This window comes from Vulpes lagopus, chromosome 17, assembly GCF_018345385.1.
Source record: "Vulpes lagopus strain Blue_001 chromosome 17, ASM1834538v1, whole genome shotgun sequence".
Classification (NCBI taxonomy): Eukaryota; Metazoa; Chordata; class Mammalia; order Carnivora; family Canidae; genus Vulpes; species Vulpes lagopus.
Window position 1 is genome coordinate 21,292,386 of NC_054840.1, and position 27,766 is coordinate 21,320,151.

At 39.5% G+C, this 27,766-nt stretch overlaps 1 protein-coding gene across 22 annotated transcripts in view; it reads right to left on the reverse strand.

Moving 5' to 3' along the window:
* Positions 1-27,766, reverse strand: part of LOC121477519 (LIM domain containing preferred translocation partner in lipoma) — a 667,092-nt gene that overhangs the window by 317,458 nt on the left and 321,868 nt on the right. For 21 of the 22 annotated variants that reach the window (XM_041731895.1, XM_041731914.1, XM_041731908.1 and 18 more), the window contains one exon: positions 23,710-23,835. In XM_041731895.1, the coding sequence (XP_041587829.1) occupies positions 23,710-23,835 (126 nt within the window). The remainder of the gene's footprint in view (positions 1-23,709; positions 23,836-27,766) is intronic. The other variant, XM_041731917.1, reaches the window with a different exon arrangement.

A 27,766-nucleotide genomic window follows, 5' to 3' on the forward strand; every position in this document is an offset into this window, starting at 1 on the left:
AAAAATAAATGAGTGCTTAGGATAGGGCTGGCACAAAGATTTGTTTTGTTTGCTTTATTTTTTCAAAAACTGTCACTTTGCTGGCTGCTGCTTTATTTCTTATTCTGCTCTATGTTGAACTACACTTTTAAAATTTTGGACAAATCACTATAACACAGGAGTCTTGTTCAATTTGAGAAGTTATGGAGACAGTCAAATGTAAGAGGGAGGGTTCTCCCAAGATCTCAATAAAATAAGATTGCCTTTGAAGTATCTCAGTCACATTCACTTCTCTTACCGTCCAAGCACCTTCTCAAAATACTCCATAATCTGAGGCCTACACAAAGTTCAGGAAACCCTCATGACCAGTGTACAAACTGATGGTGTAAATAGTGACAGAGATCACAAACACTACTTTCAAAAAAGTAGACATTAACATTTAGCATGAAGATTTGAACGCTCACCAATCGTGAACCTCCACATGTCCATCAACTTCCAAAGCAGGAATGACAAACTAGAAAAAAAAAGAACTTGACTGGTAATAATAAGTCCTATTTTCTAAAGTCCCTATCTTCTAAATATTACCTCTCAAAGGTAACTCAGCTGTGCATCTCCGTGTTCTTGCTTCTAGCATGGATGATACATGCGTGGTAGTGCTGTGGGAATGACACCGCCAGGAAGGCCTAAGATACTGGCCCTTGCAGCAAGTGGAAGTGCACACATGAACAAAGAGCTACTTCTTGGCTCTGAATGTCCTTGCAATGAGGTAATACTGAAGCCAGTCCAGGTGTTTGCTAGAATAAACAAGAGGCCAGAGATGCCATCTGAGATGGCTTCCCTCCCTGAGCCAATGATTAAGTGAATGTGACAAGAGGAGAGGATGGTCTAAGAGGTAAAGAACAAGAGTAGCCATATCTCAAATGCAGACAATTTTGCGTATTTTCTAAGAGGTTTATTTGGCATCATCTCAACAGAACTTAATCATACCTCTATGAGGTTATAAATTGCATTGTTTCCCCCATTTATGGACCTGCCCCAAATCGCCAGGAAGTGACAGAAAAAGTGAGAAGGACCTACATGCTCTGATTTCTAGTCTGGATTATTTCCATCTTAATAGGTCCCCTCCTTGTCTAGAGAAGTCACATGATAGAAATTGCATTGTACAAAGAACTGATCTAATTTTGAAGATATTTTCTTTTACGGAGCCAAATCTTTTGTGGGTACTATTTCAGAATACTACTGTAGAGTAGATAGGAGTGTGGGCATTGGAACCAGATAGACCCAGCTGTATTCACCACTTCCTGTATTCACCACTTAGTTATGAGACATACAATTTTGGGAAACTTACTAAGTCCCCCTCAGCCTCAGTTTCCTCATCTGTTCAATAGGGATAGGGCTAATACCATCTCCTAAGTGTAAACATTACTTAAGATAACACATGCAAAACATTTAGCACAGATCCTGATAATTAGAATTTAGATCATACTAACTAGGACTATTACACCCTTAGACACGACACATCACACCTCTAAGTAGTGTTCAGAATGCTTGGGCAGCTGTGTGTGCATACATTATATGTGTACATGTGCACATGTGTGACTGTGTAAGTATGTGGGGGATGTATATGTGTGTATGTGCATGGCATAGGTGTGTATATGTGTAACTGTGTATATATACACATCTACATAAGTGCAACGTCTATATCAGCCATGCTATCGTATAAGCCAGCGTGTGTACACTTGTGTGCCTACAAGGGGTTGAAGAAAACCAGAAAAGGAAGAGAAGGCAAAAACAGAGACAACAGGGTCAGGGAGACGGCAAGAAGCTAGATTACAAATAAAAATAAAGGTCTTGACAGATAATATCTCTAAAAATACATATCCTGACCAGCAGAAGGGCAATTAGATATCTCATACCACAGTAATGACACATCTTCAGATTCAATTTCTGAATCTATACTCCTATTGTAAGACCTTTTTTTCCCTGAAATTGCAAAACAGGGAACAAGAATAGATGTGTGAGCCCATACAGGTTTCTTACCCACATTGAGAAAGGGTGTGAGGTAGTCATAAGAGTGTAAGCTGAATTTTTATTAAAAAAAAAAACAAAACTATTCCCCTGTGTCTCTTATGAAAAAATAAATAAAATCTTTTAAAAATGGGAGGGGCATCTGAGTGGCTCAGTGGTTGAGTGTCTACCTTCAGCTCAGGTCATGATCCTGGGGTCCTGGGATCAAGTCCTGCATCAGGCTCCCAGCAGGGCAGCTGCTTCTCCCTCTGCCTCCCTCTCTCTCTACATCTCTCATGAATAAATAAATAAAATCTTTAAAAAAACAAAAACAAAACCTATTCCTCATGAAGAAATGGGTGGTAGTGGAGATCCCTATGCTACTGAGCCTCAGGTAAGCTGGATTTATATTTATTGGGTTTATCAGGCTTTTCTACATTGCAGGTGCTGCACTCTAGAGATAATGAGATAAAGCACAATGCTACAGCTTTCAGTGGTAGAGACAGAGCATTACTATAAAGCAGAATGTTCTGGCAATCAGGCTTGGAGCTACCAAAAACACATAAACTATATAAAATTATTTTTTTTAATCACTGTTAACAGGTTTCTGAGCCATTGGGCAAGCCAACTCCTCTAATTCCTTTAGATAGTATCCATGGCATGAAAAAAAAAAGAAAGAAAAAGGTTTGAATAGGTAGAAGCAACACAGTGAGGCTCTATCAATTTATATCTTTCTTGGATTTAAACTAATGATATGGAGCTTTAATATATATGGTAGATAATATATTCTGGTGCTGTAATCATTCCTTAATATGTTCCACCCCCCAATATAATCACAAATGAGTACAACAAAAGAAAACAATGAAACATAGACTTCTCTTAAACTGTCCATCGATATCTGGCTGGCATGGGAAACTTCTGAATTGGAACATCTCATTATTATTTTCCTAAATGTAAGACCTCTAAACACATCAAGCATGTATATTCCAGGAATGATGGTGGCCCCTACTGTTAAGCAAAAATATCATGCCCATGGGTTGCTTTTCCTGATATTCCTGGTGGGGGGGAATAGGGCTTTGTTTCTTCTCAACTAGGTCTAATCCCTAGAGTCAAGCAAATTAGTGATGATTTAGGTGAACCCAGGATGGAGGCCAAACTAGTGCTGGGGCATCTTAGGACCACTTAACTCCCATACCCCCTGCCTCCCAATGGAGGGCATTTTATGAGAAGGATGCATATAGCAACATGAGTGGGGAATTCGGTCCCCTGGCCAGGCCTCAACACCCTCCTCTGTAAGACCGTGAGACTTGATACTGAAGACCTCCAAGGACCCATCCCCTGTTGGAGAGTAGGACAAGGGCAAGTTGACATATGTCGCATTTTACAAAAAACTCTGCCAGTCAATAGCATCTATGCCTTTCCTGGTTTCTACTTTGCCCCTCTTCCTACTTTTTAGATCTGAATCAAAACTATCCTGATTCTTCTAGTACAAGACACAGTTGCTGACAACTTTTATACACATAGTCCTCCTCCTATCTGTCTTTTCTCTCCCTCCTCTTCACCCCAAAGATTTCCTCACTTATTATCCCCATATTTAAGGCAGAAAAATAAGGCAGGAAATCTAATAAAATGTTTAAGCACAATGAACCAAATCATGGATAAAAAGTAAGTATCTGAACTCCTTTATTGTGATAACTCATCCAACTCAACAGGTCATAGTCCCTCTGTCCATGACATATAAAACTTCTAAAACACCTATAGACCAGGTCATGAAAGAATGTGTGAAACAGTAGGACTGATCCTCCTTTTGGGGTCTGAGGTGAAACAAACTATGTGTCTTCTTCAGGGAATCAAGACTTCATGGGATATTTCTTATTAGAACCCGAGGGGACCTGGGGTCCAAACCCTTAGTATTATGAATTGAAATGCTGGCGCGAAAGAAAGAAGTAGGTCGCCTGCTAAAAAGCACTTAAAGTTAGGAGCAGAATTAAGATGAGAATTCACATGTTCTGTCCACTGTACCATGCTGCCTTCATCCTCTTCTGATTCTTTCATTTTCTCCTTTATTCTCTTACAAGCTTGGCTTTGAGCCACAGAAACTTGTGGTTGGATGAGTGGGAGAATGGTGAGGCTGACCGCACATAGACAGTGACATCCTTATAATATCAACCCCAGCCTAGGCAATAAAATAGTCATTAGGTCTTTCCTGAAAGCTCCAAGGTACAACATGAAGAGTTTTCACAGAATAGGACTGGTTTTCACAGTAGAGATAAGAGATGCCTCAGAGTGGCCTCCAGAGTGAGCAGAGTGGTACCCAGCAATGCTCCAGAGTCCAAGTGTGTATTTCAGTAAAGAGCTGTTCCACATTAGCTATTCCACGTATCAAGTTTCCAGTTCAGATTTCATTTGAACACAGTTCTCAGCTACAGAGAACCACTGATGTACTAGAAAAATGTTGGGAATTGGAGATAGGAAAAACAAATTTAATCACTGGATTCTCTAGGATGTTTGTTTGTTTATGTTTTTTGGTAAAATTCACTCACCACATTTTGGGGCCTCGGTCCTATAATATAACAAATGTGTAACAACTAATTCACGTGTGCTAAGTAAAACAAGAGACAGTGTGAGTGTTTTGTCTGTAGTGAAGCATTTCTGAATCATGAATGTCACCACATGACAACACTACCCAGGCCTGGCAGCTTATAAAGAAGTGATAGGAGAGGACAGAAGGCTGACCACAAAGTCCTTACTGACTTATGGCTGGTTTGACTTTACCCTGATGGGACATAAGACTTTGCAGACCCCATCCGGACAGTTTTCAGATGAGATGCAAATACCATTGAGATATTTGCATTGAGGACAGAAAGGTAGAGGAATGACAGAGAAATGCAATATTGTGTCTGTTTGTTGTTTGTTGACTGAGATTCTCGGTACTGAGTCATCAATGCATAAATAAGGCAGACAGGAAGACAGAAGTGGGAAATTTATTGCAAAAACGTATCTACCTGCCTTCTTTTCCAGGTTTATCTCATGACACTTGCCCTATATACCCTCATCTCTAAACACACTGAACTATTTCTAATTCCTTAATATATCATCTTAAATGCCACTTCTAAAAAGCCTCCTTTGACCTCTCCAGAAGAGGACTGGAGCACCTTCGTCTATGAATTCATAGAGGCTTGTTCATTCATTCATCATTGTATTTATTATATGTCCTGTCATCTGTTTGCTCTTCTGTTTCCTACATTAGAAGTACCTTGTGAAGTGGACAAGGATAAAACTGTTCTCCCTTGATTTAATTTTATTTTTTTTAATATTTTATTTATTTATTCATGAGAGACAGAGAGAGAGGCAGCGACATGGGCAAAGGGAGAAACAGGCTCCCTGTGGGCAACCTGATGGAGGACTCGATCCCAGCATGCTGGGATCACAAGGAGCCAAAGGCAGATGCTCAACCACTGAGCCACCCAGGCGTACTCCCCCTTGATTTTATTTATTATTTTTTTAAAGATTTTATTTATTTATTCATGAGAGACACAGAGGGAGAAGCAGGCTCCATGCAGGGAGCCCCATGTGGGGCTCGATCCCAGGACTCCAGGATCACACCCTGGGCTAAAGGCAGGCTCTAAACCTCTGAGCCACCCAGGGATCCCCTCTCTTGATTTTAATCTGCAGTGCCCTACATTCAAAAGGAGCTTAACAATTGCTGGTTGAATGAAAGCATATGATTCAATAAATAAGTAAATTTTTAAAATGGATACATATTAGCACAAAACCTAATTGTGTTTTTCTCAATTTGTGGGTTGGACTCTGATTTAAAAATAAAAAATCCCTATATAGAAACCAGTAGGATGGGCAGCTCCGGTGGTGCAGCGGTTTAGCACTGCCTGAAGCCCAGGGTGTGATCCTGAAGTCCCAGGATCGATTCCCACGTTAGGCTCCCTGCATGGAGCCTGCTTCTCTCTCTGCCTATGTCTCTGCCTCTCTCTCTCTGTGTCTCAATAAATAAATAAAATCTTTAAAAAAAAAGAAAAAGAAAAGAAACCAGTAGGATTTAATTATTAGGTAGATCATCCAGTAAGATGCCGAGCTAAACTCCTGTGAAGGCAGTGAAGGATAGATGCTTCTCAACTCCTCCTTTAGTTTTCAAATACTGGCCCCTGGTCCCATTTTCTTTTTTTGATCTACCGCTTCTTACTCAGCTGTTTTCTCTGGATTTCCTTAGACTCTGATAAGTCTTTTTAAATCAAAGTCAATATCATGGCCCCTGTAAACTCTATGGAATCAGTGGCATGTTAAGTCGTGTCCTTTCTTGGGGCTTCCTGGCACTAGCCCCTGGAGTACTTAAGGACAGGCTCAGACCCATCCTTTCCACAGGTATTACTACTACTACTGTGTATGATTCCTCCCTAATTGGTCTGCTGCTTTCTCTACTCACTCTTGCTGAAATAAACAGATGAGTATGCAGAAGGTGTGGGTAAGAGAAATGGTATGTACATGATTTGAGATACAGACACAGATTAAAAAAAAAAAAACAGAAGCAATGTGGCAGATGGGTTAAATATAGGGGCTCCTTTAAATCAACTGGATTTAAATCTTAAGTCTTCCACTTAAGAGCTAGTTTGACCTTAGGCAACTTCCTTAACATCTATATTTGTGCTTTTATATATATGCTTTGGTTTTCTCATCTGTAAAAATGGGAATAATGACTAACTCACAATTCACTTAGGTAAAGACTATGAGAATTACACAGAACTTATATCTGGCCCTTAATAATTACTTAATAATAGGAACTAGTATAATGTAAACCATTCTCATATGCTATGATCAACTGTGGCATAACAGAGTACAATGCAATACAGTGGCAGATTATATCTGCCAAAGACGGCCACCACAGTGTCTCTTGCTCACATTTTCTTCTAGAACCTTGCCATGACCTCATCAAAAGATGGGGGTCTGTGTTCCCTGTCTTTGAAGTTAGGCAAGCCTTTGTGAATACCTCAATCAACATTGTACTGTGCAAATGGCACTCAATGTGATTTCTAAAGCTAGTTTATAAAAATGCATGCGTTAAGGAGGGCACATAATGTGATGAGCACTGATGAATACCTGATGAATTACTGAAAACTACATCTGAAACTAATGATGTATTATAGGTTTCCATGCATTTCTACCATCTTTTGGGGGGTCATTTGCTCTTGTAACTTGGCTATCATGTTTATAAGGAAGCCCCACTGACCTGTGGAGAGACACACATGAAGAGAAATCATGGTTCCACATGTACAGCTCCAGCCAACCTCCCAGTAACAGCCTGCTGGCCATTACTCATCTAATCTGAAAGTGAATTATCCACCCTCCAAGTCAAGCCACCTGAGCTCCAAGTCAAGCCATCCTCATAGAACACTACTAAAGTTGAAGATTCTTGAGTATATTAACAGTACTATGTTTTGGGGGTAGTTCATCGCGTACCAATAGATGAGTTACACAGATTTGGAAATAGATAAAATAATCTGCATTTTATAAAGATATGCATCTTTTGTGGCAAAAGGAAGTGCTTGCTTTGCCTCAAACTATACATCATTAATTTCAACAAAAACACGCTTTCTTCTGAAGGCTGATAAAGTTTATAAAGAATTTTCACAAACAAGAGCTAATGTGTTCATGAGACATAAATAAATATATATGACAAATGACAGCTTCATGTTAGACTGAGTAACCATATCTCAAGGAATTAACTTGATCAATGTCACATAGCTACTGAGAAGCAAATAAAAAGTTACAAAAATAAATCTTTCTACTCCCAGTCCAAAGTATTTCCATTTTAACAACCTGATAATCTGAAGAAAGGAATTTGAGGACTTTGGTCCAATTCTTGGCTCAGATACAATCTGGGCTTCATCAAGACCCCCTATTTAAGCTTTGGATTCCTAGAGAAAATGAAGTGAGTTAGATCAAAAAATTTCCAATCCAGCTCTAATGCTGTCAGAGTGTGGAATTCCTCCTACATCTGTTAGAGCCTTTCATAGCCTCTTATTTCTCCTAGATTGTATTCTTCTCTGAATACCTCACCTGCTCTTTCCGCTCCTTCACTTCACACACCCACCAGGTTCCATAAGTAGTACCCTGCTCTGTGGTAGGTAGACTTTCAAAGTAGCCACCAATGATTTCCACTTCCTAATACTCACAGCCCTGTACGATCCCCTCAGCTTAAGTGTGGCCTGATCCTAATCACTCCTAACAAAAACAATACAGCAAATGTGATGGGATGGCACATCCACCATTAGGTTACCAATGATTCTGACTTACATCTCATGAGCTGACTCTACCCCTTGCCTTCGCAGCTTCCATGCTTCAATGTAATGAGCTGTCATACTAAAGAGGTCCATATGGTGAGGAGCTGATGGTAGTCTCCAGCCAACAGCCAGCTAAAGACTAAAGCCCTCAGTCCAACAACCCAAGTGAAACTGAACCCTGGCGACAACTCCCTGAGCTCAGAAACAGATCATTCCCCAGTCAAGCCCTCCAATGAGACCATAGAGTCTGGGACAATACCCTGATTGCAGACTTGAGAGAGAACTGATAGTCCAGCAAAGCTTTGCCCAGATTTCTGGTCTACAGAAAAATACATGAAAATGGATTTTTTAAGCTGTTAGGTTTTTAAACAATTCATTGCACAGCAACAGAGAACTAATGCTTTTTACTATGTGTTCATAAGAGAGATCCTCTGAATATTACAGAAGGGAAAAGCTCACTAAAAACATGAAAACCTTTGCTACCACCACTCTGCCCCTAACAAACCCATCCCAGGGCACCAAAAAAAGGACATAGTCCTCTTCTATTTCCAACTGTATCAACAGAAATACAGCCCTAAGAAACACTACCTAGAGACCAGCCATATCCTGAAGGAAAGGTATGGGGACCTTTAGTGTATCAAAACAAAAGCAAATGTCAGTTAGGCCTCAGACATCAAAGGGAAAAGGGAAAATATCTTACTAGAATAGACCCAAGTCAACATACATATTCTATCAGAGTTTCTCAGGAAAATGAGGGACATCATTTAAAAACTGCCTTAACTCCAACATCATAGACACTGAGAGTGGAAAGACTGAGTAAGAACTAGCCTCATTTACAAATGGGGACCTGAGGCACAGAGAGAGGAACTGACTTATTTTACACAACGTGTTAATTGCAGAACTGGGAGGAGAATCCATTTTTCTTGGCGCAACTCTGTTTTCTTTCCAATGCAAATGCCAAAAAAAGATTAATTTCAAGCAAAATAGCAACTCTCTTATTTTATTCTTAATGAATGTGACTTGTAGTGTATCTTACCAGGATACCAGGATACTAGGAGAAAAATTCACATTCATAATGTGAATATGCATGTGACCGCATCTCACATGCATGTATGTATTTGGATACATAAATAGTTAAATGACAAGTTCTATCTGCTTATTTTAAAGGCAGATTAGGAGAGAAATCAACATAGGAAGGAAATGAAAGGATGCAAAAGGTGACAAGCTCATACTATACTACTTCCTCCAGAAAAGTTAGAAAAGTCAGTATTTACCCTAGATGAGTGGGGGAAGGATGTGCCTATCATTAAATACATAATGTTTAACATGATATTGCATCTGATAGCCAGGATGAGGTTGAAAAATATTTGCATAGCACTTCATAATTTACAAAGCACTTTAATGCACAGTGTGCCATTCACCACTCACAAAACCCTTTGGTAAGCATATTCATATCATAGATGAGGAACATGAAGTTCAGAGATTAAAACAACTGAATTCATGCTTCCCAGCATAGCAGAGCTGGAACTGGAATTCCAGTTTTCTAAATCTTGTGCTGAGTCCACAAGAACTACAGATGCAAATCATTCTCAATGAATGACAACAAAAATCTGCCAGGGTCTGTCAATTTACTATGGAACCAGAGGAAGACACCTCCCTAAGCTAGGGTTTCCTCCTCCAGAAAATGAAGACATTAGACTAGTGTCTGTTGTTGACAAGAGCAGAGCCTTTAGGGCAGACAGCTGTGGAGATGAAAGAAAGGAGGAAGAAGGTGCTGCTTACAAAACATTTGGTTGACAAGCAGTTTTGCAGGTTCTCAGAGCATGGTCCTAACATCAGCACCATTTGGACACTTGTTGGAAATACAAACTCTTGATCCCCACTGGAGAAATTCAGGGGGTGGAGTCCAGCAATCTGCTTTACAAACCCTCTAGGGCATTCTGAAGAACAGTAACTTGCCCATGGTTTTACACACTTTAGTCTCTGTGCAATTGAGAGATATAATGAGAATAAATTACACCAAGAGTCCAATGATAGGCTTATTAAATTGTGACAAGTTCATAAGTCATGATTTTTGTTTTTAAAGTGAACCTTGCTCAATTACAAGAGGGATTATGGTGTAATGTGCAGAAACAGATGTTGATGATTCATGCATATGTCAGAGGAAAGGACAACACTGGTTACTGCTCTAGCTTTGGCTTTTGAGTTTGTGCATTAGAAGCCATGGAAAGAAATGCAAGGACTGGACAAAGGCTCAGGGACAGCGATATGCTGCCTTTCAAATTCTCTTAAACTCTAGGAGGTAGGTTCCAAATCACCTTGGACACCACAAATTTGGGTTCAAATTATCCTACAAAAAAAAAAAAAAAACAAGAACTTGGTGTTTCAATTTGCAGAAACTTCCCTAGGGTTGCACATAATGACTTCCATCAACTTCAAACCAATCTTAAAGAAAAATCTTCTATAGTGAAATAATAAAAGGGCAGAAAGGAAACTCAATATAGTTTTCCTGTTATACAGTGCAAAAGCCATACCAAATCAAAGCAAGAATCACCATAAGAAATCATCTCATTCCTTGGGTCCAAATTACGATACTGAAACAGACTCAGAGAGAGGCAGTAACTATCCACTAGACATCCTGGCCAATTACAGAAACTCTGGGCTTTTGAAGACATTTTAAATGATGTTTCCAGAGGTCTAACTCAGTTGTTTCACTTTTTTGTTTTTAAGAGATGACATACTCTTTGCAAGGTTGAGGAAGGATCCTCCTTCTGCTTGATCCTCACAGAATCTCACCTATAACCCATCTCAGTGTCAACCAGAGTTCTATTGATATTCACAAAGACCATATTCCAAGGTCACTGGAGATTCTTGTCAGTAACAATTCTAATAAATCACACATCTGTACTAGGTATCATGGCAAACAGCACAAAGCCATCATCGAGACTGAGTAGTTTGTCTTAGAAACAGAAATAGTCAATTTAAGGACCTGGAATAGAATCAAGGTCTTTTGTATTTCCTTCCAAATTTTATATTAGGGAACAGAAAACTCCAAGCCGTGTAACCAAGAATGAGAGTACCATGAAATACTAGCATCATTCAAATCAATTTTTCCCATCTGTTGCCTGAATTCCTTTCCCAGAATTCTTGCCAAAATTCATTTGATAATGATGATGGTGGTGAGAAAGACAGTGATCACAGTGTTACGTGCAAGATAGTGTATTCACACGTTAGACACACACCCATTACTTCATGTGGTCCTCATGTCAACTCTGATTTATGCTATTAACTCAGATTCATAACTGACGTTTAGAGAGTTTTAAAAAAATGCACTTGGATCATTTCCAATGTCCCCAATGAAGGCAAACTTGCCATCTTCTAAGGTAGCCTACTTTGAACTTCATCTGCCCTTACTATTAGAAAGATACTGTCCTTATATTGCATTGCTGATTGCTTTTCTCGGCTTCTAAATACTGATTCTTTTTCTGCTCTCTTGAGCTGCACAGAAGTCTCATCCTATTTGTGAGATTCCTATCTGAGTAGGAAGAGGAGGCACAAACAGCTTCCATGACAATCCAGGCAAAGTTCTACTACCTCTTCTTGAAACAATAACTTATAAGTGCTTCTTCCTTAGGATGAACACTCTGCTATAATTGTCAGTCTGTGTTCTCCCAATAGATGGTGAGCTTTTTTAAGGCAGGAGCCATGGACAATTTTATATGTGTATTCCACACATACTGTTTAACACAGAGCTTTAAAAAAAATTTAATTGAGATATAATTCACATACCATAAAATCTACTTTAAAAATGTAAAATCAGTGGTTCTTAACATATTCAAGGATTGTGTAATCAATATCGTTGCCTAATTCCAGAATATTTTAGTCATTCTCAAAATAACTCCAGTACATATCAGTAGTCACTTCCTACTCTTCCCTCCACCCAGCCACTGGTAACCAATCTTTGTGTCTATAGATTTCCCTCTTCATATAAAAGGAATCATACAATACAAAGTCTTCTGTGTCTCGCTTCTTTCATATAGCGCAATGATTTCAAGGTCCACCCATGTTATAACACGTACCAGTATTCCATTCCATTTTACAGCTAAGTAATAATTTCAATGATAAGCTACCTTTTGCGTATCCATTCTGATGAATGGATATTTGATGGATATTTAAGTTGTTTCCAATTTGCGGCTACTATGAATAATGCAATGCACATCTATGTACAGGTTTGTGTGGATATGTGTTTAAACTATCTTGGATATAAAAGAAATCGAATGTCTTGGTCTTATGATAACTCTATGTCTAATCTTTTGAGGCACTTTTCCAAAGTAGCTGCACTGTTGTACAATCAACCAGCAGTGAATGGTAGTTCCAATTTCACTACATCCTTGCCAACAAGTGTCACTGTCTGTCTTTTTACTACAACCATCTTAGTGTGTATGAAGTGGTATCTCATTGTAGGTTCATTTGATCATTTCCCAGATGAATAATGATGTCAAGTATCTTTTTGCATGCATGCTAGCCTCATCTTTACTTTTAGAGAAATTACGTAGATCCTCTGTCCATTTTTAATTGGATTATCTGTCTTTTTCTTGAGTTGTAAGAATATTAATACAGGCCATATCAGAAATATGATTTCCAAATGTACTCTCCCACTTTATAGGTTGTTTTTTCAGCTTCTTGATGGTGTCACCTGAGGCATACAAGTGTTTACTTTTCTTTAAGATTTATGTGTTTATTTTAGAGAAGAGAGTGAGAGAGCAGGAGCATGCACATGCACATAAGTAGGAGGGGCAGAGCAAGAGGAAGAGAGAATCTCAAGCAGACTCCATGCTGAGAGCAGAGCCAGACAGATCCCAGGACCCTGAGATCTTGACCTTATCTAATACCAACAGTCAGATGCTTAAGAGACTGCACCACCCAAGCGCCATCAAGTGTTTACTTCTGAAGAAGTCCAAGGTATCTGTTTTTTCTTTGTTTGGTGCTTTTGGTGTTACTAATTCAAGGTCATGAAGATCACTACTATATTTTCTCTAGGAATTTTATAATTTTAGCTCTTATATTTATGTCTTTGATCCAATGTAAGTTAATTTTTGTATATGATCTGAGGTAGAGGTCCAATTTCATTCTTTTGTGGGTGAATATCAGATATTTTAGCATCATCTGTTGAAAATCTATTCTTTCCCCATTGAATGTCTTGGCATCCCTCTTGTAAAACAGTCGGTCATAAATGTAAAGGTTTATTTCTAAACTCACGATTCCATCCCATTGATCTATATGTATACTTAGGCCAGTGCCACACTACTTGACCCCTATAGTTTTGTAACAGGTTTTGAAATTGGGAAGTGTGAGTCTTTTGCTTTTTTTTTTTTTTTAAAGACGGTTTTGGCTATTCATGATCCCTTCAATTTTCATATGAATTTTAAAATTTGCTTGTCAACACTGACAAAGAATAAAACTGGAATTCTGATATGGACTGCTTTGAATCTGTACAAGAATTTGGGGAGCACACCATCTTGACAATATTAAGTCTTCCAAGCAATGAACACAGGATGACTCTCCATTCACTTAAGCCTTCTTCAGTATCTTTCAATACTACAACACAAATTTTATGTTCAATTTTAGCAGACCAGGAAGAAAAAATGAATAAATTAGCGAACAAACCAATCAATCAATAGAGAGAACATCAAAGCAGCTCTTGGGAAAATCATATACGATGTCCATCACGTTCTTGGATCCCATTTCCTTGATCATAAAGCCACCCTTCCTGAGTTCCAGTTGGCAATGCATGTTTTAGTCTTTTTCTTACATCTTCAGCAGTAAGTCCTATCGTTTCTTTCTTGTTTTCTCATCCGATATGATGGATAGTGGTAGAGGAGTGATGGTCTGAATGACACAGCTCCATTCACACCCTTTCTTCAGAAGGTACTTCAGGAAACTTCTAACACAGCTGCAAGCAGACCACCCTAATTCTCTCTCTTTTTTCCCCCTTGGCTGTTTGTGAGGTCTGATCTCAAGTGACTGTAAAAATAGCCTTTGCCATAAACAAAGTTAAACATCATAACTTTTAGTGATGCTAGGTTGGCTGATGAGAAAAGGAGCCTAAAATTAATATTACATAGAATATTATGTCATCCAGGATGCTGTTTATAAAAATTGTTTCCTGACTTTGACTGCTTGGGTAAGGATCAATTTAACATAAGTTGGCCATTTGGGAAATAAAACATCACTCTGTGTAGGTTGGGTGGCAGAGAGAGCCAAGAAGATTCCTTATTGCTAAGGAGCTTATTAGCACATCTTGCAGCATCTAGGAAGCAGCATTTTCCACTATTTTCATATAAGTAGTATAATATCAAGAAGAAATTAGGAAGAGGCTAAGACACTTCACAAATGATTCAGGTAATGGCTTAATGCATATGACTACTAGTACTTCCAGCTTCCTGAAGCACCATATTTCTTAAAAGAGATAAATAAATATGCTATCTCCTTAGCCCACTTTAAATCTTATATTTTATTTATATCAGCGAATATGTTACTTTAATGGAGCCATTGTTTACCATCAATATAAACAATGAATCCATTTAGAATTAAATGATCTCTTTTTAAAAAGTCTGAAGTTTACATAGTTCTAAGAATGTTTATGGGGACACATATGTACACAGATACAGAACTTATTTTCATTTTAAAAGCATGAATTAGATTTAGGAAATTACTTAGTTTTGAAATGGCTTCTAACTGGCATTTATTTATGACATTTCAAATATTGGTCAGAAGGTATCAGAAACAATGTGGCAAAGGAAGGAGAAGATGAATCATAGAAACCCAGGCAAAATTCTACATTTTTTTTTTCCTGAAGAGAGGAAATATCTATCAGTTCATCAGTTAGGTAACTTTTGTCTCCTATCACTGAATTCAAAAAATTTATCACCTTGATCTTTGTATTATGAAATACTGAGTAATATAATGGTCTTCTCATTTCAGCAATTCTAAAGAGGACACAGAAAATAACTTGATGTTTATTTTTTATACCATCTCAATAATAAGAGAATGGTATTCTATTGAATTATAGCCTAAGATAATATCATCTTCTCAACCAAGTACACTGCTTCTGCGTGTTAAAAGACAATCCAGGGGATAAAGCTGGAAATTTTAGCTGAATCAACAGCCATCATTAAGCTGTCCTTAATGAAACTCATTTGCCTCGGTTGTGCTTATTTTGTATTGATGCAAATACATATTCAGTATGGACAAATCAGAAAGTGGCTCTATCTTTGGTTTGCAGGAGCCCGATGTCAAATCCAGGTTGGATTCTCTGGCAAACCTTTAGAGTGTGGATACTTACATCATTTCTGAACTTGATGACAATATTTACCCATTTAGTCAGTAAATACGAATTTTTCTGTCTCTTGTGTGCCAGGAAACAAAAGATAATCTTGTCTCAAGGACTTCCTAGTCTGGTATTTCTCACAATTGTTTCTTTGCTAGTCAAGCTTAAGGCATTACACATTTTTGTCTCAGTAAGGTATACCCTGGGAGTGCAGCTGTAAGATGTCTTACTTTACATTTAAGTAATGTGTGATTCAGTACAGCAAAACACAATCCAATTCCCTTCTACGGCCTTTAACTTTGTTTGATATGACAGCATAGTTGAGGGGTACGTTTGGGTGAGGGCCCAGGGGCCAAAGTAGAGACAAATTCCAAAATTCATAAGTGGCCCTCTCTGCATTTACGAACGAAATCTAGACCTGCTAATTGGATAGAAGTATGTGCCCAATTGGTAACTTGCAGTTCAATAAAACTCCAGGTTAGAGTTTTATAAGGAAATATGTATGCTCAACCTATGAAACACAACAAATTATGGTTTTATGTTTGTAATTAATGGATTCCCTGAAAGGCAATGCATGACTTCCCTGGTAGTTTTTCACAGTGTGAAAAGAACCTTAACAATTATACTCTAATGTGAGATTTTGCACGGAGGACAGACCAGTTACTCACCCTGACAAATGGTGATATGTAGGATCGGTTATTAACCACCTCTAACCTTCCGTCTAGAGAGACCATTATTTTCATTATATTTTAGTTCGGCGCTGAAGCATATAAAGGAAATGGGTATCAAAATGGACAAAATGACCATATCTTATCTGAGATATGCCTTTTTCTCTTAAAACTCAATATTCTTATGTATTTACCATAGTAAAGTCTAACCATTTTAAGTAAAAAACATAGCTGGACTTGTATTTCATTATTTTCTTTTTAAATTGAAAAAAATGGGGGGGGGGGACAACCATGGGGTTTCAGACCAAGGCTACTCGCAAAATACATATTTAAACAGTGGGAGAGGAGGACAAAAAACAGGAAACCTAATCCTGACCAGAAAGCTCTTTAAATTTGCTTCCACGTGGACACAGAGTTCATCATTTCCACTAAGATGTTATTGGAAAATGGAGAAAATTAGCAGTCAGCTTTGTGTTTCTTTTTAAACCAAGGTCTGGATTGAGTGATTCAGTGTAATGTAAGCCAATCACCTCTGAGCCAAGGACTCATCTAGGTCTGGTAAATAAATTGTTTAAAGGGCTACCCTAGGACCATGGCCAAGGCACCACAGATGACCCCCCACCCACCTTGAGCTCTAGCAGGACCTGGCTTCTCCATGGTGCTCACAGGTAGTGGCCTGTTCAGCTCCCTCTCCCATCACTGCTAAGAGCTAACCTAGACCATACAGTAGGAGCACATTCTTACACTGGGGCAGGTAGGTGAAATGGACATTTTTGTGCAAAACTTTTGTAGAGGTAGAATCAAGGTATATTTTTGGCCTAACTTTCCACCCTGAGAATGTTACATTTTCATGGCACTCAAAACAAAGATTAAAAGTTAACTTTATTATTATTTGTCACATATGACACAAACAGAAGCATCACCTTCCAAAAAAAAAAAAAAAAAGAGAGGAGGTATAAATGTTATTGAGATGCAATTATATACAATCTAAAAATTAATTGCCCGTCATCAAACTCATGGCATGCAGGTCTGAGTCAGCTAACTACTCTTCCACCCCCATATCGTTGTTCTTTAACTGTTGAAGTTTTCCAGCAGGTACAGACTAATCCAAAATAAACCAGATCTTCTAAATGTAGACAGTGAAAATAATAAGATCTATTTTTCTTCTCAAATGGGATTTTCACACATTTTATTTTATTGTATACTCCAGCTCATCTCTTATATGTATGAGGTTTCTAAAGTGTTTCAAGTTTTACCATAGCTCTCAAAGAAAGCTATTAGTAAACAGACAATACGGATATATAGACAACTCTGATTTTTCTTTTCCCTAGAAAATCAGAGCATTGTCCTAAATTTTTCCCAGGATAATAGAGGAAAAGGAAGTTAACACTGTCCACACCTATTCCTTTCTCAAACAGCATAAGACCCAGCTCCTATCTCAATTCTCAAGAAGCCAAACGAAGAAGCAGCAAGGCCCCAGTGTGCAGGGATAGCCTGCACCCCACCAAAGTGTCAGTGTGAAAAAGCTTTCATCCCCCAGTGGCCTACATGTTTGGGTTGCATGGAATAATATGAAATATTAAAAATTTAATTACTAATTAATTTCGCCAGCAGCTGCTCATGGCTTTTGCAAGCTAGAACAGGGTGCACAAGAAAACAGAAGATCCATGGCACCACAAGGCTCCACCCTGATTACACTGTCTCCAAGCCCTTGGGCCACATGAATTCCTAATAAAAAGCCTTCCATATAACACGCACACACCTGAAATACTTTCTCAGTTTGCCTCACAGACTATTGCTCTGTGAAAAGATCTTAGTGTAGGAGCCCAGGGACTGCAATTAAAGATGTGCTCATGTGACCAAACAGCATTTATGTTCTCAGTTTCCAAATAGACTAAGAAGTTACAGTAATTTTAAAATGTCTTAAATTAGGAAGAAAAATATGTTATTTAGAGGCTAAACAGCATTCAGGAAGGATGAGCTCAAAATCTTCAAACATGCAAAGCTTTAAAGCAAGCTCTAGACACAAGCTAAAAATCAAAATGGAAAGAATCGAGTGAACGGGTACTTTGAGCCAACATCTTGTTTCTTGTAGCTCTAGAACAATATTGCATCTCTGCAAAAGGAAGTAATTGTAGCTACCATGCTCATTTTAGAAATAAAGGAAAGGAAGCTCAGCCAGGTGATGTGATACTTCACACAAATGAAGCTCTTCCTAGAGATGTATCCACATGGAATTGAGAAGACAGTAGTCTTCTGGCAAATTTGGAGCCTAAACTATCAAACTATGTCCAACCCTATCCTTATGCCCAAAATCTCTAATAGATTTTCATACTAGCATAAATGAGGACAGTGAAACCCCATTTGATCAATTTAAAAGCAACTTGATTCAAAAGTTACTAAAGCCCCAGTTACCATGAACTATTAATATAAAATATCTTGAAAATTCTTCCAGGAGATCCTAGGGACCAGCTCCAACACTACCAAATTCCTTGTGGGAAAAAGATAGCTTTTTTTTTTAAGATTTTTATTTATTTATTCATGACAGAGACACACACACACACACACAGAGGCAGAGACATGGGCAGAGGGAGGAGCAGGCTCCATGCAGGCAACCTGACGTGGGACTCGATCCTAGGTCTCCAGGATCACACCCCAGACCAAAGGCGATGCTAAACCGCTGGGCCACTGGGGCTGCCCGGAAAAAGATAGCTTTATACTAGGAATGAGAAAACCAGCACTCTAGCTCTGACTCTGCCAAGAAAAGCGAAGAAGAAAGTTCATGATTTATCCTTTGTCATCTAAGAAATTGACAGAATTGCAATTGATCCCCTGCATAGCTGCACTTCTTCCAAGAAATGAAATGGGTGAGGTCTATGGGTGAAGTCTAGATATATACTAATTCACAGATGCTATATATGGTCATAAATTTTCTGTTTACCTTTGAAGTATGCTTTTTATCTACTCCTTTGTTATGTTTCCAAGACATATTTTTAGGGAAAGTATCACAAAAGAGAGACACTGTGGAATAAACTAATTGAGATGCTAAAAAGAACCAAATTGTCCCTTGGTTGTTGTTATCATCCACAGAGAACCATTATACCATGGTTCAGGAAAAATAGAATCATTCATCTTGCTTCTAACGGAGCCCCATTGAACAATATTCTTTCCCTCTCTGGGGAAAAACTTTCCTTCTATAAAGTAAGTGTTTGGCTACCTGACCTCAAAAGCTCACTTAAGCTCAGAATCTCTGTGATGCATACTGGGTCTGTGATTCACCCCATAACCACCTCTGACCTTCTTACATCTGTTCTTCTAAAACCATTTCCTAATACACACATTTTAAAATGACTAGAAATTTTAGTTTCAAACACTAAGGTGGATTAATTGCATTAACTCTGTGCAGTGTCACAAATGTGTATTTTTATATTATAAAACTTATTTAAAACATTATCCCCAATCCCACTATAGTCAGATAGTCAGATGCAGTATTGTGACAACCCCCCCCTTCCCCCCCCCCCCGGCCACTACCCCCTAGCCACTACCCCCTAGCCACTACCCCGGGCCACTACCACCACTGTGCATTCCTCCTTTTACTATGAGTCCTTGGGCATCAAAAGGGCTACCTAGGAATTAAGTATGTATGATTTCTTCATCTGCCATTCTCCTTTGTATTTCACATATCCTATATGTCACAAAGGACGTAATGCATTCTTCAAACAAGGCATTCACTTTCAGCATCCCTTGACATCCCTCATTCTTGTTTTCCTGGTACTCTGAATCCCACAGTCTTCCCATGACATATGCAGCCAAGTAAACTCCAATGCTACTTGGTCTATGAAGTCCGCCCCACTAGGGAAGTGTCCCTAGAAGGTATAAAGTATAATGCTGAAATTCCTATTTTTGATTTTTCAACAATTTCAACACCTGATGAGTCACATGATAATGTCAAGTAGCACACAGAAGTGCTTCAGTGTCCATTTGCATTGCTTAAGTGCTTGTCTCTTCTCTAAGACTAAGAATTACTCTAGAGCAAGGACATGTTGATACTGATCTTGATGTTTCCAATACCTAATCCACAATGTGACCTTAATAAATGTTAGGTGAGTGAATGGATATGTGGAATTAAGCCAAATTTCCCAAATTAAAAACTAGATAAATAGCACACAGATTTAAAGTTAGGAAATCTGAGAGCATGAAATATTTCTTTGGGAAAAGGAGGCAAATGCCCCATAAAATATATTTTCAAGGGCTCATTTTTTAAAAAAGTTATTTGAATAGAGCGCCTTTGGACCTCTCATTCTGCAAATATTCCACACAAATCATCATTTTCCCTTAGATCCATGAGTCAAAGCAGCCTTACAAAGGTGATTCAGAATTGGGCTTGGGTAAGCATACAACACATGCTTAAATAATGAGAAATCATAGACCTGCTCGCTTACTTTAAGTATTCAGGTGACTCAACAGATTTTGCAATTTGCTTTGGATCAAAAATGGAAACATCAAAGTTGGGCATTAACAGTCTGCATTTCTAGGACTTTCCAAGTACCTTTTAATTACAACACAACACAGTCTCCTGCAGACATCATCTTCTCTTGGCACATTTTTTTTTAATATTTTAAGTGTGTGATTATTGTTCTCACAGCATATAATTATGTTAACCAATAAATACTAACACATCTAATTCAGTTCCACCAGAGTGAAGGTAATTCAGAGGAATGAGATATACCTCCCAATTAACTCTTGCTTTCCGAAATCAGAATAATAAAAAATAGTTAGGAAGGATTACTCTTTAACTTCTGAATGGAATAGGCATATTGAAAGTAGATTTTCTCCTAATCCTCAACTTTTTTTTAACGGTTACTGTTATTAAAGCTTTTTTAACCTTCTAAAAGTTTTATTTTTCATGAAAAGGCCATATTTAAAGGATACTGTTACTCATATGACTGATTTCATGTTTTGCCATTGGTTAAAAAAAAGACATAAAAAAATAATAACAACAACAAAAATCCTGGCATCCTCAATGTTGTTTTAGAACTTAAAACCAAACATAAAAATGTCAAGGTCCACCTGGGCCCACACTGTAGTCCTATGTCCTGAGACCCATCACTTACCTGCCATATCTTAAGTTTTCCTCATCCACAAACTACGCATACCCTCCTCTGTATCTTACTCAAGTGAGAACACATGTGGAACTACTCTACAATCAGTAAAGTGTTGTCCAGACATCAGTGATTATGAGTTTGTGTGCACAGTAAGATGGCTCAAACAAAAATGGAGCTGCTGAATAACCCATTAAAATACAGTGATTTATGGGAGGCATGCACAGACACAGCCTTAAAGAATGAAAGCTATATTAAGCAAAAACCTGTAAGCAGAACCATTATACATTGAAAGTATTAAGAATTTAAGGGATTTAAAAGCAAAGATTAAAGAAAAGTCCTATTACAAAAAGGGGGTGGGTTCAGTGTGGTGGGGTATAGAAGTATTTGAGCATAGGACAGGTGAGTCCAGCTGTAAAGTTAGTGGTCTCACCATGAGACACTGGGCTTGAGGTATTAGTTAGGTACAAATGGAAAAATATTTAACATCAAATAATGGCCAGGAGCCATGTAGTAAGCAAGGCTTGTTGAAGAATCATTCTCAGACTTGGGTGCATCTTCCTGTATCTTTCCAGACTTGGTCTTGTTTCTATGTTCCTGTTTTTGTTTTCTTCTTGAATGAATTTTAATTTTCCCTTTCTTGAGAACCTTCAACTATTGTCTTTATAAAAGGCAGGCAGAGTGTTAATCTGGCATTCACACATGTCCACAGGTTCTCAGTAGGCAACCTTGTGGTCCTAGAGCCCACTTCGAGCCTTCAATGACCTCGTCCATGGCCACCCAGCTGCTTGCAGCTCCCTGAATGTACCCTGGACCTTCCTGGCTTACAGTTCAGATGGTTTTCCCCTCTGGTCCCCAACACTGCAATGCCACCCACCCCTCCAGTTGAACATGCACGGTCTTTGATAAACCTTCTCAGGGTCTGCCACTTTCACGGGCTCCTACCAGATCTGCCATAGGTTAACTTCTAAAATCATGGGCTCTTGGAAGATGGTGGTGTGGTTCTCTTTTTCTCCCTTTCAACTGCTCACTTACGTTCTCCCAACAGTTCCCCCAAAAGATCATAGCATCTGCTGCCTATCTGCTGCTCAGCACATGTTTACAGAACTTAAGTGCATTTTCACTTTTGTTACTGGCAGGCCTGCTAAAGCCAAGACAGCTGAGGAACAACCAAGCTCTAGTGTTTTGCCTTGTGCCCCTACATGGCTGATGGCCCCATTATCTGTCTAGAAAAGGTAATGGGAATATGTCTAACAAGGAAAGCACTGCCACTGTATGTGTGAAAATGAGTGACAACGGAGAGGCAGGACTGGTTTTTAGTTCGTGAAGGAGACCACCGTGAATAGAGGAGCTGCTGCTCAAGAACCAGAGCAAGCCTCAGCACACTGGATGCACTGTCACATAGTCAAGCAAACAGCACAGGAGTCAAACAACTGTGACGGCAGTGCCAATCCCATGTCTGCACCTAGATTTCTGCTGGCTGTCTTCTGAGGACTCAGAAGCCCTGAAAGAGATTTGCCATTACCTTCTTGAGACCCAAGAGAGGCACAATAATGGACAGCAGTGAAAGATCAGCTTCTGCAATACAGACAATAAAGTAAGCGGCAGAGAAATAGCCAAGCCCCAAAGTAAGCAGAAGAATGCACAGAAGAGCTAATAGCAGGTCTCCATTTGCAGATACTAATTGCTATCACTAACTCTGGCAAGGTGGCTGAGAAAACTATATTTCCAAAGTGTTGATGCCAGTATAAGCTTTTCACAACCTTTGGAAAGAAAAATAAAAGAAGTGGTCATGCTCCTCAATGTAGAAACCATACCCTGAGGCATCTGAGACAGGAAAAGAGCTCCAAAGAAAATGGACATGAACATGCCCCTCAGAGCATTATTCACACAAACAACCAAAAAATGGAAGCTACCTCAATACCCGACCTAAAGGATTTCTTTACACAAGACTCCTCACCTTAACTTGAACATAGCCATGCTCAATTGTATTTGTGAAGACTATACCAGCAAATGACAAAATAACCCTCACAGGGAAAGCCAGGAAAAGTACAGGGCAATAAAATAAGAAAAGGTTTAATTTTCACAACATTTTTATATAACATTCTTGGGTTCTTTGGAAAAAAAAAAACACTAGTAAATTCAATTGAACGAGTTTCTGGCAACTAACATACATTGATATTAAAAAAAAGAAGAAGAAGAAGAACGTATAACATTGAGTCTGAGAAGATCAAAAAGAACAGAAGGGTAACCAGACTTAGCCTGTTGTCTCAGATCACCGTGGAGGCTCTGTGCCTAGCAGTGTGGGGACATTTATAGGAGGCTCTTACCTGTGGGGGCCGAGGCTTGTAGGGGGAGCTGCACTCAAGGTCTGCTAAGATGCTGGTCAGTGAGTCTATCTCAGCATCCAGGCTAGAACGTCTCTCTTCGAGGGTCTTGCCTCCAGGGTTTCCCTGCTAGAAGCAATGGAGACATGTTATTCCAAAAAGAAAAAAAAAATCTCCAGTTTCTAGTGATACCACTCTGCGTGCAAATCTCTCAAGTGACAGTGTGGCTTTGTCCAAGCTTTTCTGCACTTCATTTATTTTAGCTTTTACAAAATCTGGAGTAGAATAATCCTGTTTTGACAAACAAGAAAACTGAAAGATATGAAGTAATTTGCCTAAAATCACACACATTAGAGGCTGTTTTTTTTTTTTTTATGAGTATACAAAGTAAAAGGAAATAAATGTTTCCACCCCTGTGCTTAAGGAGCAGATCCAACTGGGGAGATATTACAAGGGCTTTGCGTGCAGAAACCATCACACAGAATGACAGCATTTGAGTTGGAGCTGGAAGGGGCATGGGCAGGAGACTGATGGTCTAGGAAGAGGAAGCAGCAGGTTAAGTGTGGGTATTAGATGTGTCTGTGAGAGAGACGCACTGCATCCCAAGCAATACACCTTCAAAGTGCACTAGAATGCATCTGCTCAGAGTTCTGGCCAAGGAGCTGCAGAGAAAGCCTGTGGCTGTGGTCACTGATTATGAAGCTAGAGATCTCCAGATTTCACATGCATATGCCAATACCCCATGTTATCACAAGCACCAACTTCCACCTACACTCGGAAGCAGAGAGGGTGAGTAAAGGGCAAGACACTGTCACAAGGGCATTCCCAGGGTTCGTGAGCAGGCTTGGGGAAAACAAGCAAACAGTTTGCCTAGAGCTTAAGGCAAGAACACAAAAAGTGAGATGGTCCTAAGATTTGCAAGCAGGGTGAGTTAAAATAATCTTTTAAGGTGACAAAGTAATACTGATCGTGGACTGTATTGAGAGTGTCTCTTATGATTCCAACAAGAAATCAAAGTGTATCTATCTATAGTGAGACCCAATCAAAATGAAATGGGAAACTATCATGATCTAATCAACTCTGTTGAACTAAGGCCATTAAATATCAGGATAGTGTGTGAAGGTGTTTAGAAAAAGCATTAGCCAAGAAACCAGAATATCCTCAGCAACAACAAAAAAGGGTCCCTTGACAAGCTAGCATAAAATCTTATAATTCTCGAAGTAAATGTATCTTGTTAGTGAGTATGATGCATCGGAAGGATAGCATAACAGTATTGCCTATTAATACCACTAGTTCTTTTTCCTCTAGTAGCTTGCTCACCAACCCACCATTCCTGAGTCCTGGAACTTAAATTTAAGTCTCTGCAGAAAACAGATCTAATAGGATCCGGTGTGTCTCTCAGTCTCTTGTGAATTTAGTCCATGTTGGGTTCATCTGTCTGGACCCGACCTGTCCCAGGCACAATGATAACATCAGCATCTATGAAGTCATGGCCCAGCCCCATAGAGCCAGACCCAGACCATTGTCTGCCCCAGAGGCAGTGGCATGCTTACTTGTGAGCCCTGTTTGAATATGAGTATCATTGATCCCATCCTATCTAAAGCAGCCTCCTTGTCATTTTCTGATTCTGAATGTATTTCCATGACCCTTGTATGGCACTCTGACCCTTCACACCGTTTTGTGTATTTTCTCATCTCTATCATTGTCTAACCTTACCTTTTATATGCATTTGGCTGTCTATTGTCTGTCTACCCAGGAAAACAAGCACTTCACGAGGACAGGAATTTGTCTATTTTGCTCCTTGCTATTTACCCAAAATCTTGCTTGGTCCTTGATCAATGGAAGTGTTCAATAAATTCTTTAAGTAAATGAATGAGTAAGACAGACTCGCCCATAGGTCCAGCCAGCAACCTTTTTCATATCCGCATCTTTCGGGTGAACACATCTAGAGATACAACAGGAGCACTGGATGTTCCAGTATATAGAAGATAGAATAGGTTCTAGAAAGGGACTCACAGTCCCAGGGTGCATGTCTGTGCACACCTGCATGTATCTATAAAGTCCATGTTGTATGGCCCAGATTTGTAGGTTGCCTTTGAGAAAACTGAGAGATTCTCCTCTGCTCTCTTGCCATAGCCAAAAACAGAAAGCAATATAATAGCCGGTAGGCTGTGTTTTCTCAGAGTCTGAATTTCCAATGTGGTTGAGTTCTACATAGCCTGTAGTCTCTATCCTAGGAAGATATGTTTTCAGAGTGCTAATCCCTCTACCAGAGGTGATCTCATCTTTATTCCCTGGAGCAGTAATAACTATAAAATATGGTGGCATTATAAAGAATAAAATCCTTTTAACATTTAACATTCATGTGAACATTCTGGGGGATGGATCCCGGTACAACATGGAAAGATGGACATTGGAAGGCATCTGAGAACTACATGAATATAATTATCCTACATGTATTTCCATATTGTTGCAGACAGCATAATATATTGGTAAGAGTGGGGGATTGGTTAAATTCCTCTCTGGGGGGCAGCCCCGGTGGCACAGTGGTTTAGCGCCGCCTACAGCCAGGGATGTGATCCTGGGGACCCTGGATGGAGTCCCACATCAGGCTCCCAGCATGGAGCCCACTTCTCCCTCTGCCTGTGTCTCTGCCTCTCTCTCTCTCTCTCTCTCTCTCTCTCTCTCTCTCTCTGGGTGTGTGTGTCTCAATTAATAAATAAAAAATCTTTTAAAAAAAATTCCTCTCTGGGCCATAGTGTCCTCCCCCTCACCTGCCCTACCTAAGCCAGAGGGATGTTATGAGATTCAGATAAGGAAATGGATGGGAAAATACTGTGTAAATTGTAAAGTGCCATAATTATGATCATTTTCTTAAATAGCATTAATTATAGTAACCAGTAACTATAAATTGATATGAATAATATAGCTATTGTTAATTATTCTTCTTCTTAAAGGGAGCATCATTCATTAAGTGTCCCCTTGGGGTATCAGTAAAGAGACAGAATTTAATCAGGTCTTCAACATCTATACTGGAGTAGAAAGTACATCAACTGCCCATGCTCTAGGTACTGGGATATCTAACCACAGAGACTCAAAAGTCACAGAATTATCCTGAACTATACAATAAAACAAGTAATTACAGTGCTTAACCAGCCTACACGTAAGGCTTCGGTTGGTATCCAGCCTCCTCCTCTCTTCCCTCCAAGTCGGGACTACTCCCCATCTTTAGTTTCTCATGTTAGGTTGACACAATGCAACAAGTTCCAGCCCAATGCTGGAGGATTACGCACCAGGACCCCCAGCACCTTGCTGCCCTGACTGACCTCTGCTCTCTGCTGCCATATTTCAACCCCCATTACAGATGAGAACAGGTCTCTTCCTCACTGCTGCATCTCTATTTTATGCCTCAGTTCAGATCATGGAAATCCTGACACATCTAACCCCAGGGCTCCTCTTGGTCCTCTCCTGTAGGGAGAACCTAGAGATGCAGGCACCATCTGGCTACGCTCAACGCTTTATACTCGACTTATAACCAACTCACAGAATGGTACTCACTGAGCAACATATCTTCCTAACTTCCTATCACTGCAGCCTTACCATCACCTATGCAGGGAACAGTAACACTGAGTGAGATTCCCCTGGCATTTTGCTTAAAATGCTTTTTCTAGATTCCACACGGCCTCCTGTAAAGCGGTCACTGTAATACTAACAATTCTCATGCTTTTCCATCACAACTAGAGAGATTCCCGTGTCTTCGCCCAGGTTCTGCCAAAAAATGAGGCCTGAGACAAAATCTGGGGTGAGGGTCAATTATTTGGGGAATGACTCAGAAAACAGGACTGGGGGCTGGAAGATTTAAGCAGAGGAGGAGGGAAGGCCAAATCAAAGATGTGTTCCTGAGCTGGCCAGTGTGGTGCATGACTAGGGCTCCCCGCTCCTGGGGTGGGAGTGGGGTGGGGGGTTCTAAGGAGCCCCGTGAAGCATGCCTTGGGTCTCCCCACCTAAGGCCTGTGGGTTATAAACTGCACCGTACTCATCTCAAGACATAAGATGGTGG